At 36.2% G+C, this 13201-nt stretch overlaps 1 protein-coding gene across 1 annotated transcript; it reads right to left on the reverse strand.

Moving 5' to 3' along the window:
- Positions 1-8518: 8518 nt before the first annotated feature.
- On the reverse strand, positions 8519-12592 carry LOC121376778. Its single transcript, XM_041504552.1, has 5 exons — positions 11639-12592; positions 10032-10094; positions 9547-9618; positions 9068-9109; positions 8519-8697 (listed from the first exon to the last, which is right to left on the reverse strand). Exons 1-5 carry the CDS (start codon positions 12312-12314, stop codon positions 8615-8617), a joined length of 936 nt encoding a protein of 311 aa, XP_041360486.1. The 5' UTR covers positions 12315-12592; the 3' UTR covers positions 8519-8614.
- Positions 12593-13201: the final 609 nt, after the last annotated feature.

A 13201-nucleotide genomic window follows, 5' to 3' on the forward strand; every position in this document is an offset into this window, starting at 1 on the left:
ATATAAACTTTTAATATACCTTGCTACTAATCGAACAATGTAGCAGGTTTCCTCTGTCGACTATGTGTCAGAATTACCAAATGTTTGACATCCAGTAGCCGATTATTAATAAATCAATGTGAGCTCCAGTGGTGTCGTTAAACAAAACACTATTTTTCATGGCGATTTACCCATTTGTGACAGAGGTATGGTCCTTGGACACAATATTATTTCCCGGTCATTATTTTGTTTTTCACAATGCCTTAAGATATTAAGCTGAAATTATGTGTATAGCTTTATCATGTACAGTTAGAGATCAACTTTCACGTCCATAGCGATGTACTTACTTTGACAGAGTTATGTTCCGTGAACTTAGGACATGTACGTCTACTGCTTTAGCAGCACCGGCCTCTGTGGCGTCGTGGTTAAGCCATCGGACATACGATTGGTAGGTACAGGTTTCACAGCCCGGTACCGGTTCCCACCCAGAGCGAGTTTTAACGACTCAATGGGTAGATGTAAGACCACTACACCCTGTTCTCTCTCACTAACCACTAATAAAAACAACTAACCCACTGTCCTGGACAGACAGCTCAGATAACTGAGAAGTGTGCCCAGGACAGCGTTCTTGAATCTTAATTGGATATAAGCACGGAAATAAGTTGAAATGAAATGTTTTAGCAGTACTCTCAGAATGCTTGTTTGGCAATGGAGATAGAGACGCATAAAGGAAACTCTCACGGGTTTCATAACAAATAACATTACTGCATAAACGTGATATATCACACCAGAGTTTAGAAAACCCCCCAGCAACATTTCATTTGTTTGTTATTTGTTTTGGTTTTTCGCAGGCAATCGACGGAATTGTATGGAGTGTATGGAAGCCACTTTACTCACTGAAAGAATTCACAATGTCAATCAGACCAAAGGGAGTGGTTTAAAGAATTGCTGTCTCCAGGTCCACCTTATTGAAATAAAATAATATTAACTTTAATTAACCGTACTTCTGTTTTAGTGTCTTGAATAAATACATGTGTCACGGGGATCCTATAATACCCGTAACTGAATGAAACACGATTGTCCAAATGTCTCTCCTAACTGTATATCTATTAGATCTCTCTGTAACAGGCAGTTATACCCGCTTGTGGCTCGTCTAGGTATGATCAGAGATAAGATCTTATATAAAGTATATATTATATAGCACGTTTAGTTCACTAGAAAACACAACAAAAACACAATACACTTTGGAATCTGTATTAACCTACGCTGACAAATGTACTGCCGCAATAGTTAATTAACAACAACAAATAATAACAACCCAGAACTCATCACTTAATTAGTTAATCTCTAGGTGTCTAGTTTACACAATATGCTAATCACTTCACCGTGACACAACACCCACACGTGTGATAATTGAGAAACACTTCCAGGAGAACTTAATTAATAAAGGAATTACAACTATATTCCTAACTGGTTAATTTTTAATTAACCCTTACTACTCGTTCAATAACGTGTGATAATTGAGAAACGCTTCCAGGAGAACTTAATTAATAAAGGAATTACAACTCTATTCCTAACTGGTTAATTTTTAATTAACCCTTACTACTCATTCAGTAACCTTGTAACACAGAATTAATACTGGTACCTATCACAATAAAGACAATAACCTACAGTTTACCTAGGTCCTGTAGGATGACTGGATAAGCTTTATATATTTATTTAGACAGCGAGCCTACAGTTTACTGCGTCAGATGACCGGCAGCACCGTCTAAATAATATTGGTATAATACAGTGTTAAAATATTTAAAGTCACATCAATCACATCAAGGTTATACACAGAGCAGAAATAAAATTATTTACCAGTCCGGACGGACAGCGATCCCTGGAAGCCTTCCTATGTTTCTCCCCGATATCTCTAAAACCCTACCTATTTATTCAAAACTCTCAGAGACAGCGAATATCGCCTGGGGGTACAAGGCGGTACCTCACGTATCATGTGGATTTTCCACAGCCACCACGCCGGCATATTTTTCTTTGATCGTCAGACTGGCTGTCGCCATACCGCGAGCTATCCCCTGGTCATAAACAGCACTAGCGGAGTTATTACGTAACTACTGGCCACGTGACCTCCACACCTGCGCTAGGTGTGTACTAGAAAAGGTATCACGTAACAAGTTGCCCATCTGCGCTAAGTGCATTTGGAACTGCACACGGTCCTCTAAAACAATTAATATCGCCACAGGCGAAAAGAAATTAAGAGCATGTACGTCACAACATGGATGGACGTTTTGATGATAGATCTTTCAAATTAATGTTCTTACTGTTGCATGCCATTCCTCGGCGGTCTTTGACCATAGTCGATGTCACATAAAAGTGGATTACGCCCAAAACACACCGATGTTTGGGTTTGGGTCGGGGTCTGGTGTATTTAGGACCGTATTGTCATTTCAAAAGCTTTTGTTCAACGATACCACTAGAGGACATTAATTAATGACCGGCTATTGGCATTTTGGTAATCTCACATATAGTCTTCAGAGCAATCCCGCTATGATGTTCCATTAGAAAGGAATACTTTATATAAATGTTCCCGCAAAAAGGATGCTACAGGATGCAATTGTAACCCAGTGTTAAACTAGGATTATTGAAGACCATGTAAAATGCACAATAAACATGACCCAGCACAAATGTCCACATTATTATAGTCCAAAAACGTTATTGCGCATTTATAGATTTTACATGAAATAGACCAAGAGAAAAAGATAAAACGTTATAGCGCATTTATAGATTTTACATGAAATAGACCAAGAGCAAAAGATAAAACGTTATAGCGCATTTATAGATTTTACATGAAATAGACCAAGAGCAAAAGATAAAACGTTATAGCGCATTTATAGATTTTACATGAAATAGACCAAGAGCAAAAGATAAAACGTTATAGCGCATTTATAGATTTTTCAAAACGACATTCATCTCCTATATGGGGACGTAGCCCAGTGGTAAAGCGTTCGCTTGATGCACGGTCGGTCTAGGATCGATCTCCGTCGGTGGATCCATTGGGCTATTTCTTGTTCCAGCCATTGCTCCACAACTGGTGTAAAAAGGTCGTGGTATGTACTACCCTACATGTGGGATGGCGTATGTAAAAGATCCCTTGCTGCTAATCGAAAAGAGTAGCCCATGAAGTGGCGACAGCGGGTTTCCTCTCTCAATACCCGTATGGTCCTTAACCATATGTCTGACGCCATATAACCATAAATAAAATGAGTTGAGTGCGTCGTTAAATAAAACATTTCCTTCCTTCATCTCCTATATCATTTTCATCACAAATTGTACACGGTCTGTTTTCCAATAAAATGGTATTCCAACCTCCAGTCACAACTGGTAAATAGTTGCTAAAAGTTGGTTGTCTAAACTAGCAACACTTTCGACCGGGGGGTGGGGGGCTGAATCGTCACCCGGAGAGGTCGGTTGTTTGCTAGTATGAAAGTAATACCAAATTTTCAGAAATGGAATTAAATAACGTCATGATAAGTAAAAACATATTGTTGAGCACCTAAGTTCTGGTAGTTAATGGTAACAATTCGTACAGAATGTTCCAGCTCATTTCATTGGTCGATGATGGAGCAAGCGTTTACAAAACAAAGATAAACATAGCATTCAACAACTGTATTTGTCTGACTAGTAAAGGGTCTCCTCGGGAGTGGCTGTCCTGCCTTAGACGAGGCAGTAGGTAGTTAAAGTTTGTTTTGTGTAACGACCACATTGATTTATTAATCATCGGATATTGGATGTCAAACATTTGGTCGTTCTGACATCTAGTCTTAGATAGGAAGCCCGCTTCTTTTTAAAGGCCGATTATCTGTGAGCAGTTTTTCGGGAAAGGTATGGGCGGAAACTTATGCATTCTGATTGTACAAGACATTCAATCTGACGATCGCTGTGAGAAAAGACGAGTATGAGGTATACGTGCACCACAAAAAGTCAACGTCCTACAAACATCCCTTTCTCACAAGTGCGGTTACGGATTTCACGGTCACGGGCGGTGTTAAATTATATCACATTACATTTATTCACTGAACAGTGTCTTGACTTTGAGATTCGTAGGAACGCCATTTGAAGTAATTGGTACGAACTACTGTGGGTGAAGGGCAGATGCAACATTTTATCAATCTTTCGATGGTTTGAAACGCAATTTCAAAGAATGAAAAAAAAAAAAAGGATTCTTCTGTATGATGATTTAAACTGTTTCAAGGGATATATAATAAACAATAATAATAATAATAATAATAATAATAATAATAATACATGTAACAATAATAATGATAATATTAATAATAATAATAATAATAATAATAATAATATATTAATAATAATATTATCATATACAACAGAGACAACAAAACACAAAGTAAAATAGCCCAAGCCTTTTAAGGTATTCTTAATACCTTGAGGTGCAATAAAATATCGTTAGAAAACGTTGCATATGTACACGCAATATGACGTGAACGCCCGTGTGTGTGTGTGTGTGTGTGTGTGTGTGTGTGTGTGTGTGTGTGTGTGTTAGATCTACTGTTAAAATATACCACCGTGTGTATTATTCATGTTTATGTTACTCTCAGAATATATTACGGTAATTTAAACTAGCTGTGTTTAGGCTGTCTTAGTCTAAGCACCATGCAGTAATAGTTTTAAAACAGTTTGTATAACTATAATATTATTCCAGTTTCTACTACATCTTATGAATAACCACCACAAGTACTAATGTCTACTGTTACCAATGCCACTAAATGTACTACTGGTAACTGCTACTATTATTTCTAACGTTTGTTTCCTTATTCTGTTCGTATAAATTATAACAAAATTGGGCTAAGGGCATAATAGACAGTGTGACGTATCTCTCTGACCCTGTAGGGTTGTTTTTATTTGTATTTATGTTTATGTATTTGTAATCTATATGTGTATGACGTGTGACTGTATGTGTAGGTAACTGTATTGTTAATTAATTGTTTATATACCCGTGGATCTTGTCGGTGGTCTATGTATTGTATACGGAATAGTATATTTAATTAATGTGTATATATTATTGTACTTTATATTCATATTTGAAAAGGGATAGTGAATTTATATGTTGTTTGGTGAACTGCTGGGGTTTGGCTGATGTAAAGACAAGGATAGATGTGTTTAATGTTTTAAGGTTAAAATGTTATTCTGTTTATTTCCTGCAAGGCACTCACTTTACTAAAGAGAAGAAACTTCTTATAGGCGCAGAGTTGGGATATGAACTACGTAATTACATATGATGGAAGAATAACACACTAAAACAAGCCCGGTTATATTGTTTCCAAATATCAGACATGTTGTATTGTTATATTTTGAAATCCAATGTACATTGTGGATATAGGACTGGTCATTCTACGGTAAATCTAAAATTCGAGTTTAATGAAAACGAAAGGCACACCTGTTGGAAATTTAATAATTCACTCGTTAAAAATAAATCTTATATATCAATAATAAAAAAAGGTTATTTCTGAAATTAAGAGACAATATGCCGCGTCTGTCTGTAACTTGGATGCTATTGATGATATACCCCTATCGGAAATCAATTTCACAATTTTTTTTGTTTTTTTTGTGTGTTTTTTTTTTTTGGGGGGGGGGGATTGTGGGTTTTTTTGGGGGGTTTTCTGGTTATTTTTTAATTATTTAGTTTTTTCCTTGTTGTTTCTTGTTTTATTGTGAGGATTTTTCTGCTTTTTAGTTTTAATTTTTTTGTTTGTTTGTTGATGTTTTTTGTTGATGAGGTAGGGTTTCCTTTTGGAGGTTACATTGGCCAAGATGAAAATAAAATAGAAATACCCATTTGTTTGTTTTTTGTTTGTTCGTTTTTCTTGTTTTCTTTATCTTCTCTTTTTTTTCTTGTTTCTCCTTTTTTGTTTTGTTTTGTTGTTGTAATTCGCGTCTATTTTGTCTGAGTTTGTATTGGCCAAGATAAGACTAAAATAGAAATACTTACCTAATGTGAATAATGTTGGGGTTTTTTTTTTTACCATTTGTTTAATTGAATGCTTTTTTCATTTTCATTTTAGGAAAAGCCAAACGGAAATAATGTTTGTAGCAGCATACATGATGCATACGTACGTACGTACGTACGTACGGGCGTGCGTGCATGCATGCAGACATACGCTTTCATAAATAATTACATACATACATACATACATACATACATACATACATACATACACACATACACACATACACACATACATGCACCAATACGTACATACATTACATTAGATAACGTGGATACATACCTACATACATACATACATATATACATGCGGGCGATTCGGTGCCTTAGGTTCGAGTCCCAGCAACGGCATGGGACAATTTGTGAGGCCAGAAAGGATTTCATTATCCCCTGCACCAGTGCGTTAATAGCTTTGTATGTAATAGTTAACATCGACATATATAGAAACATATAGATATTCATACATCAATACACACACACACACACACACACACACACACACACACACACACACACACACATACACGTTTGTTAAAGATGTAAAGTGTGGACCTGCGTCCCATATCCACAGATAGTGGACTTGCTTAGTTTTAAATATACAGTGGTGTGCTTTTGCACATGCCACTTAGAGAACATCCTTAAGTAGCACGTGCATTGGCATTGGAATCTGATGACTTTCACTGTGTCTACCAGACCTATCAAAGTGAGGACACACATGTATATTTTGTATGCGACTGATGTGGTAAAACTGAGGACACACCAGTTGGCAATGTACATACAAAGCGTGGACAGTTTTATGTGAGATGTGTGCAACATTTGGTAATCATGTTATGATTCACTCATTTCGCATTATGATAATACACACGATAGACAAAAGGATACTATAGAGAGTGAAGACACACATCATATTAACATAGGCAGACTTAGGACACACAAATATAATTGACAATATATACACACTGAGGACACACTTTGTATTAACACAGGCAGACAGAGGATAAATGTATGCATAATACATGCACACAGAGGACACACACATCATATTAACAAAGTCAGAGGACGCACACACATACTGATTATACACACCGAGGACACACACGTCATATCAACAAAGTCAGACAGAGGACGCACACACATACTGATTATACACACCGAGGACACACACGTCATATCAACAAAGTCAGACAGAGGACGCACACACATACTGATTATACACACCGAGGACACACACGTCATATCAACAAAGTCAGACAGAGGACGCACACATGGACGTAGGCAGAGGACACAAATACATCTGCATATAGATTCTTAGATTAATAATGCAAAAACAGTGCAGACACACATTGTATTAACACATTTAGTTCTGCATTCTTTAATGGATGGCTTTCATGTCGGATACACCGGCCTCGGTGGCACAGTGGTTGAGCTATCGAACATGAGGCTGGTAGGTACTGAGATTAAAACTCAGTCGAGGCATTGGATTTTTAATATCGATATTGAGTCCAACCCAGTGTGAGTGCTCCGCAAGACTCAATGTGAAAGTGTAACCACTTACACCGACCAGTGGTTCCATAATTGGATTAACAAAGGCATGTCTATAGGAAAGTGCATATAAAAGATCGCTTGCTGCTTATAGGAAATAATAGCTACACTAGTATGGTGATAGCGGGTTTCGTCTCAGGACGGCTCAGGAAGCTGCGCGATGTGCCCATGACAGTGTGCTTGAACCGTAATTGGATGTAAGCACGAGAATAAGTATAACCAACCATATTTGATATGCCTGCTGTTCAGTTCGAGGCACAACAATCACGCTGGCTATGAACAAATACTGGGTTTTGACAAAAACAAGTTTTAATGTTTCAAAAGTCATTAATAAAATTAAAAAATAAGGAAGGAAATGTTTTATTTAACGATGCAGTCAACACATTGTGTTTACAGTTACATGGCGTCAGACATATGGTTAAGGACCACACAGATATAGAAAGGAAACCCGCTGTCGCCACATCTTTTATATGCACCATCCCACAAACAGGATAGTACATACCACGGCCTTTGTTACACCAGTTGTGGAGCACTGGCTGGAACGAGAAATAGCCCAATGAGGCCACTAACGGGGATCGATCCTAAACCGACCGCGTATCAAGCGAGCACTTTACCACTGGGCTACGTCCCGCTCCAAAAATGAAAAAAGAGAAAGCAGTCTAAATGTCTTCTATTACTTTGCTTAGGATCATCCCTATTACATATCAAGTGCAATTTATTCAGATATTTTCTGACGATATGTAATATACAAAAAAAGCCAATAAAATACAAATGTATTTTGTTTGACATAATACTAATAGTTACAATTGTAAATTGTTTGTTCAGTATGCGATTTTTTAATACTTAAAACTGGATTTGAAAACAAAGCTAAGTAATACTGTGAAGTGAAAACCTAATCAAATACTTAGTAACTACAAATATCCCCTTGTAAACTACACTTTATTTTTGCTGACCATACGGTTTCGAATAAAATCCTTTACATTTTTCCAAGAATGATGTGCTAAAACTGGTTCTGAAAACAATACTTCTTCAATTTGTCTCTTTCCTGGTAACGCCTTCATCGCTATATTAGTAGCGAACTGTGTCAGCACAGCTTGTTTCAGCAGAAGACCAAGCTACTCGTTTGTGTCTAGGCACGGATTTTGGTGACACTGAAATGTATAACATATAAATGTTAATGCATATATGTACCATACCAGATCATTGGCCTATTTAATGGGTCCTCTTATGAACATGAAACTTTCTACTAGAGTTAACATGGAATCCCCGCCTTTTGTGGTTCAGTTAAATCGAGTTGGCTGATAAAATAGTGATATTTGGTATTCCAAATCAATATAATTTTAATTTAAGTACCATATTTAAAGAAATAAGATCATGTTATGGTACAGTATACTAGAACTTGAAGAGTAGTCAAAGTGAGTCCATTCAAATGTGTTACATATTAAATATGGTTAGTACAGCAATGGGAATTATTTACTTATTTGCACAACAGTGAAAGTAGTATAAAGAAACAACTCTTACTGTCATTGGGTGTCTGCTCTACAATCTTTATGATGACTGGAACTCCTAGAAACAGATATGAAAGGAAAGAAAAACAATTGCAAAAAGACTCATCGGCACCTTTTTCTTTAGGTATTTGCCACAGTAAAACACCACACAGATAGGCTATTTCTACCACTTTCCCACAATCAGAACAGTAAAGACTACAAGCATTGATGTAAAAGTCATAGGACACTAGAGATGATGACAATATCTCAATAACAAGCTTTGCAGAGTGAATTTGCATAGCCAAAAGCTCTCCTTTATATAAGTGCTTTACGGTTTATACATCCATATGTACTAATACCCATTTAATATGAATACAATGACCATACATATTTAGAAAAGCTACATTTGTATATATTTAAGTTTGTTTCATTCAAAAGACAGAAAAATCCAAATTAACTTATATTGGATGAGCAAGGCTTTAAAAAACAACAACAAAACACATTTCACTTTACCCAAAGGTTCTAGTTGTGCTTCAACACTGTTGACATCAATATTTTCAGAATTCAACTCTGGAACTCGAACTCCTAGAAAACAAAAGCTGTTAATACAATGATAAAGATATTTCAATAACATACACATCCAAATGTTCATGTTTGAGTAAATGTTTATCGTTTATTCCAGAAGTCTGTACAAGGACTCATTTAACAAGTATATGGCAACATTATCTTTTATTTCCTTTTTAGAAAAGGAAAGGAATATGTGTGGGCAAATCAAGTAGATGATATTTCTATGAAGCTAAAGGGGTATAGTTTGTGCCACAACAAACTTTGAAATGATATTGCATTTTCTAGCATTTACATGTGGCAGTATCTTCATTTCATTGGTCAACTGACTTTTGTTTTCAAAATGTGCAAGGTTAAAATTGACCTTTGTGCAGATCCAAGACAGAAGTCTTTTTTTCAGCCTCAAGAGATACAATATTAATATTTCAATTTACCGAGAGGTTCTTGCTGTGTGTCAGTATCCTCATTGTTGAAATCTTCAGAATCCACAACTAGTTCTGTCAAATGAAAACCAGCATGTATCATTTTAAAAATATAACACATGGCTTCATTAATTAAACATAAAAATATGGAATGGCATTTTGTGGTTAATTAAATATAGTATTATTTGAAGAGAAATAGTATAGATATTTAGTAAATATTTACTATGCAGAGGTGAAATTTCCAAGAAACTGTTACTGAATATTCTTTCATTCTGGATAGAAAGTCTGCGATAGAAAGTCTGCAGGCCAAAATCATAATAATATTTAAGATGGCAAAAATAAACCAATCTTACCCATATTAACATATCAGTATAATTACAAACTTTCCGAATTTATACGATTTACTGTATTCTGATTGGCTGACGTCACTAAAAAACCAAGCGTTGTCCTTCCATAAACCTCATAAAAATACGTCATCACGGAAGACCAAGATCGATTGGAACTATTTTTAGCTGGATGGGCGAGAAGCCCAAATGACCCAGTTCGGTGATCGTTTTAAAAATAGAACAAGGAAGTGACCTGTTTTCTCGATTAAAAAAATAAGGGAAACTGGATGAGATATTCATGTTATATAAAAAAAAAAAAATTACAATATATATATATATTTTTTTTATTCTGTTAAAAAAACACAACCCAAAACATCCAGTAGTATGTATACATGTATTCCTACGCTTATTTACAGAACATGGCTGACGGTAAGAACGAAAGAAATTATTTTTGAGTGTTTTAAGGTACACTTCTTGTACTGTTTGTAATTATAAGAATTGTTTCTCATTTTTTAGGAATTTATCGATGTATAAAAGTCACAAATGTAGTATAATTTCGCTTCGCTTAGCTACGCGATTTTATACCATTTGTGACTTTTATACATCGATAAATTCCTAAAAAATGAGAAACAATTCTTATATAACATACATTTGTAGATCACATATATAAATTATAGGTTGATTTCACTTATTCATTATTTTGCTGACCTTTCTGTGTGGAAAACAGAAGTATCTTCTATTAGTTCTAGGCAGCACAACTATTAGCCAAATATTGTAGGAACAAAACTATTTTGAGTCCTGCTATAAAATGTCACCATAAAATGTATATACTTTTATTGCCTTTAAAGCAATAATAGGTGAAATATTTCGAATATTTAAGTGTTTAGAATAGGTCATCAGCCTTGGGGGTTTTACTCGTAGTACCACAGAATTCACTTTCTTTCTCACCTATTTTGAAATAATGTTAAATTTCAAATGCTGTTTAACAATGTAATACGTAAACAGGCAAACTCTAGGGAGCCCTTCAGACTAATAGTGTGAGATTACATTTCACCACACGGTGGAAATTTCAAAGTAATACACTACATCGTGAAAAATGTGAAAAAATATATTTTGGAAATTACATTTTGCCGATTATAGCTTAACCATTAGAGGGAAATATCTATATATTATTTTAAAAGTAGAGGTGTGGGAGTTTTTTTCATTATAAATGATGTTATAATATTGGGAGGGGTGATATTCCACATATAGGTTTGATGTTTTGTATTAGTTTTATTGAAATCATATTTTTACCTTCTTCAGGATCTATAACGATGTCATCCAACTGTTGTCCTGCCTTCAAACCAACACCTCCTTGTTCCGTGGCTAGCAAAAGTTTAGAGATCTTGGCTACTTGAAGTGTCTGATCAGGAAGACGATAATATTCTCGATGTACCCTGATGTCATGCCCCAGGTACCGTGCTAAGTAATCAAGCTCATGGTCCTTCAAATTCAGTATTTGGCTCATTGTAGCAATCTGCTTTCTGAGTTGTGTTGATCTAAGTAGATGTGGTTCCTTTGCACCACAGTTCTCGCTCATAGCTCTCAGACAATCTGAACATCTGACGTACTCATGAGATCCATAGTGTGTACGAGCAAAGACATATGCATTATCATCTTTAATTCCAGCATCATGCCTGCAAGACATCAATATGTCTGGCCATTCTTTGGTCTCCTTGTTCATGAGCACAGGCACAGTCATCCCACGCTTTCCTCGAACTTCTACACAGCAGAAATGCTGACTGAGCTCCTTCTCCAAATCAGACAAGTGATCCATTACAAATCCATCTTGACCAGCTGTTTGTATTTTCGCATAAACTTCAATTGTCATGTGAGAAACTTCACCTTGTCGACGTCGGTTAAACAGAATGACACGAGTCAAAACTACATCTCTAAGGGTACTCCATGCTGACTGTGATGCACATGCCATCAAGGCAGTAGCAGCTTGCCTTCCCTCCTCCTTTAGATAATTTGACAGAAGGTGAACAGGGGCAGGATTTTAACTTTGTTTCTTTTTAAATCATATAAAGTTCTGAGTGCATGAGTTGACATTTTCTCTGCCCAGTTTATAATCATCAGTTTCTGGAAAGACTTTGACTCTTTTTGTTTTCGAGTATCACCAGACTCTATAGCTTCACATTCACAAATCTTTGCACACTTGTTCAAGCTGTGACCCAGTTTCAGAGCTAGAGAGGGAGTCTTGTAGGTGTGTCTCCTGTCTTCAAATACAGCAACATGTTTTGTTGCTGTTATAACAACTCTGAACTGACCAGGATCAATAAATTCTTCAAGGTTGGCATTTTCCTTTCCACTTTCTCTGCGCAACTGCATCAAGAGACGGCCAATCTCACTCAGCTTATTTCTAATGTGGTTATGCTGATGTTCATTGTGTCCCACTTTATTGTACAAATGGTTGCCAAATGACAAAATGAGGTTGTCAGCCTTAACAACTCTAGTGACTTGATCATGTCTCATGCAACAGATTACATTATTCAGTTGTTGACTTACACCTGGTGGAGGAGGTAACAGCAGCTTACAGCTGACAGCCTTTCTCGCTCTCTTCTTTCTAGTTGGTTCCACAGGTAATGATGATATCTCTACATGACAAACATGTCTCCAAAGATCTTTCCAAAGCACATATGCATAACATGTCTCACATGGCCCATACTCATCTGGATTAATTTGACTAGTAGGTCGGTGTGTTACGATCAGTGTACCCTGGCCTTTGCGCAACACTTCACAGTTATGTTTGTGATTTTTTCACTTTATCTTTTCATTAATATACTCTATAACTTGAGGTTCATTTGCATGCTGAGT

This window comes from Gigantopelta aegis, chromosome 7 (genome assembly GCF_016097555.1).
Source record: "Gigantopelta aegis isolate Gae_Host chromosome 7, Gae_host_genome, whole genome shotgun sequence".
NCBI lineage: Eukaryota > Metazoa > Mollusca > Gastropoda > Neomphalida > Peltospiridae > Gigantopelta > Gigantopelta aegis.

What these genes read in the sequence shown, in the direction of transcription:
- LOC121376778 (XM_041504552.1), bottom strand. Translation starts at nt 12,314, where the DNA reads ATGGCATGTGCATCACAGTCAGCATGGAGTACCCTTAGAGATGTAGTT. An exon ending in CGTTATAGATCCTGAAGAAG is followed by an intron (nt 10,095 to 11,638) that starts GTAAAAATATGA and finishes TTCATTTGACAG; the next exon opens with AACTAGTTGTGGATTCTGAA. An exon ending in AGAGCAGACACCCAATGACA is followed by an intron (nt 8,698 to 9,067) that starts GTAAGAGTTGTT and finishes TATACATTTCAG; the next exon opens with TGTCACCAAAATCCGTGCCT.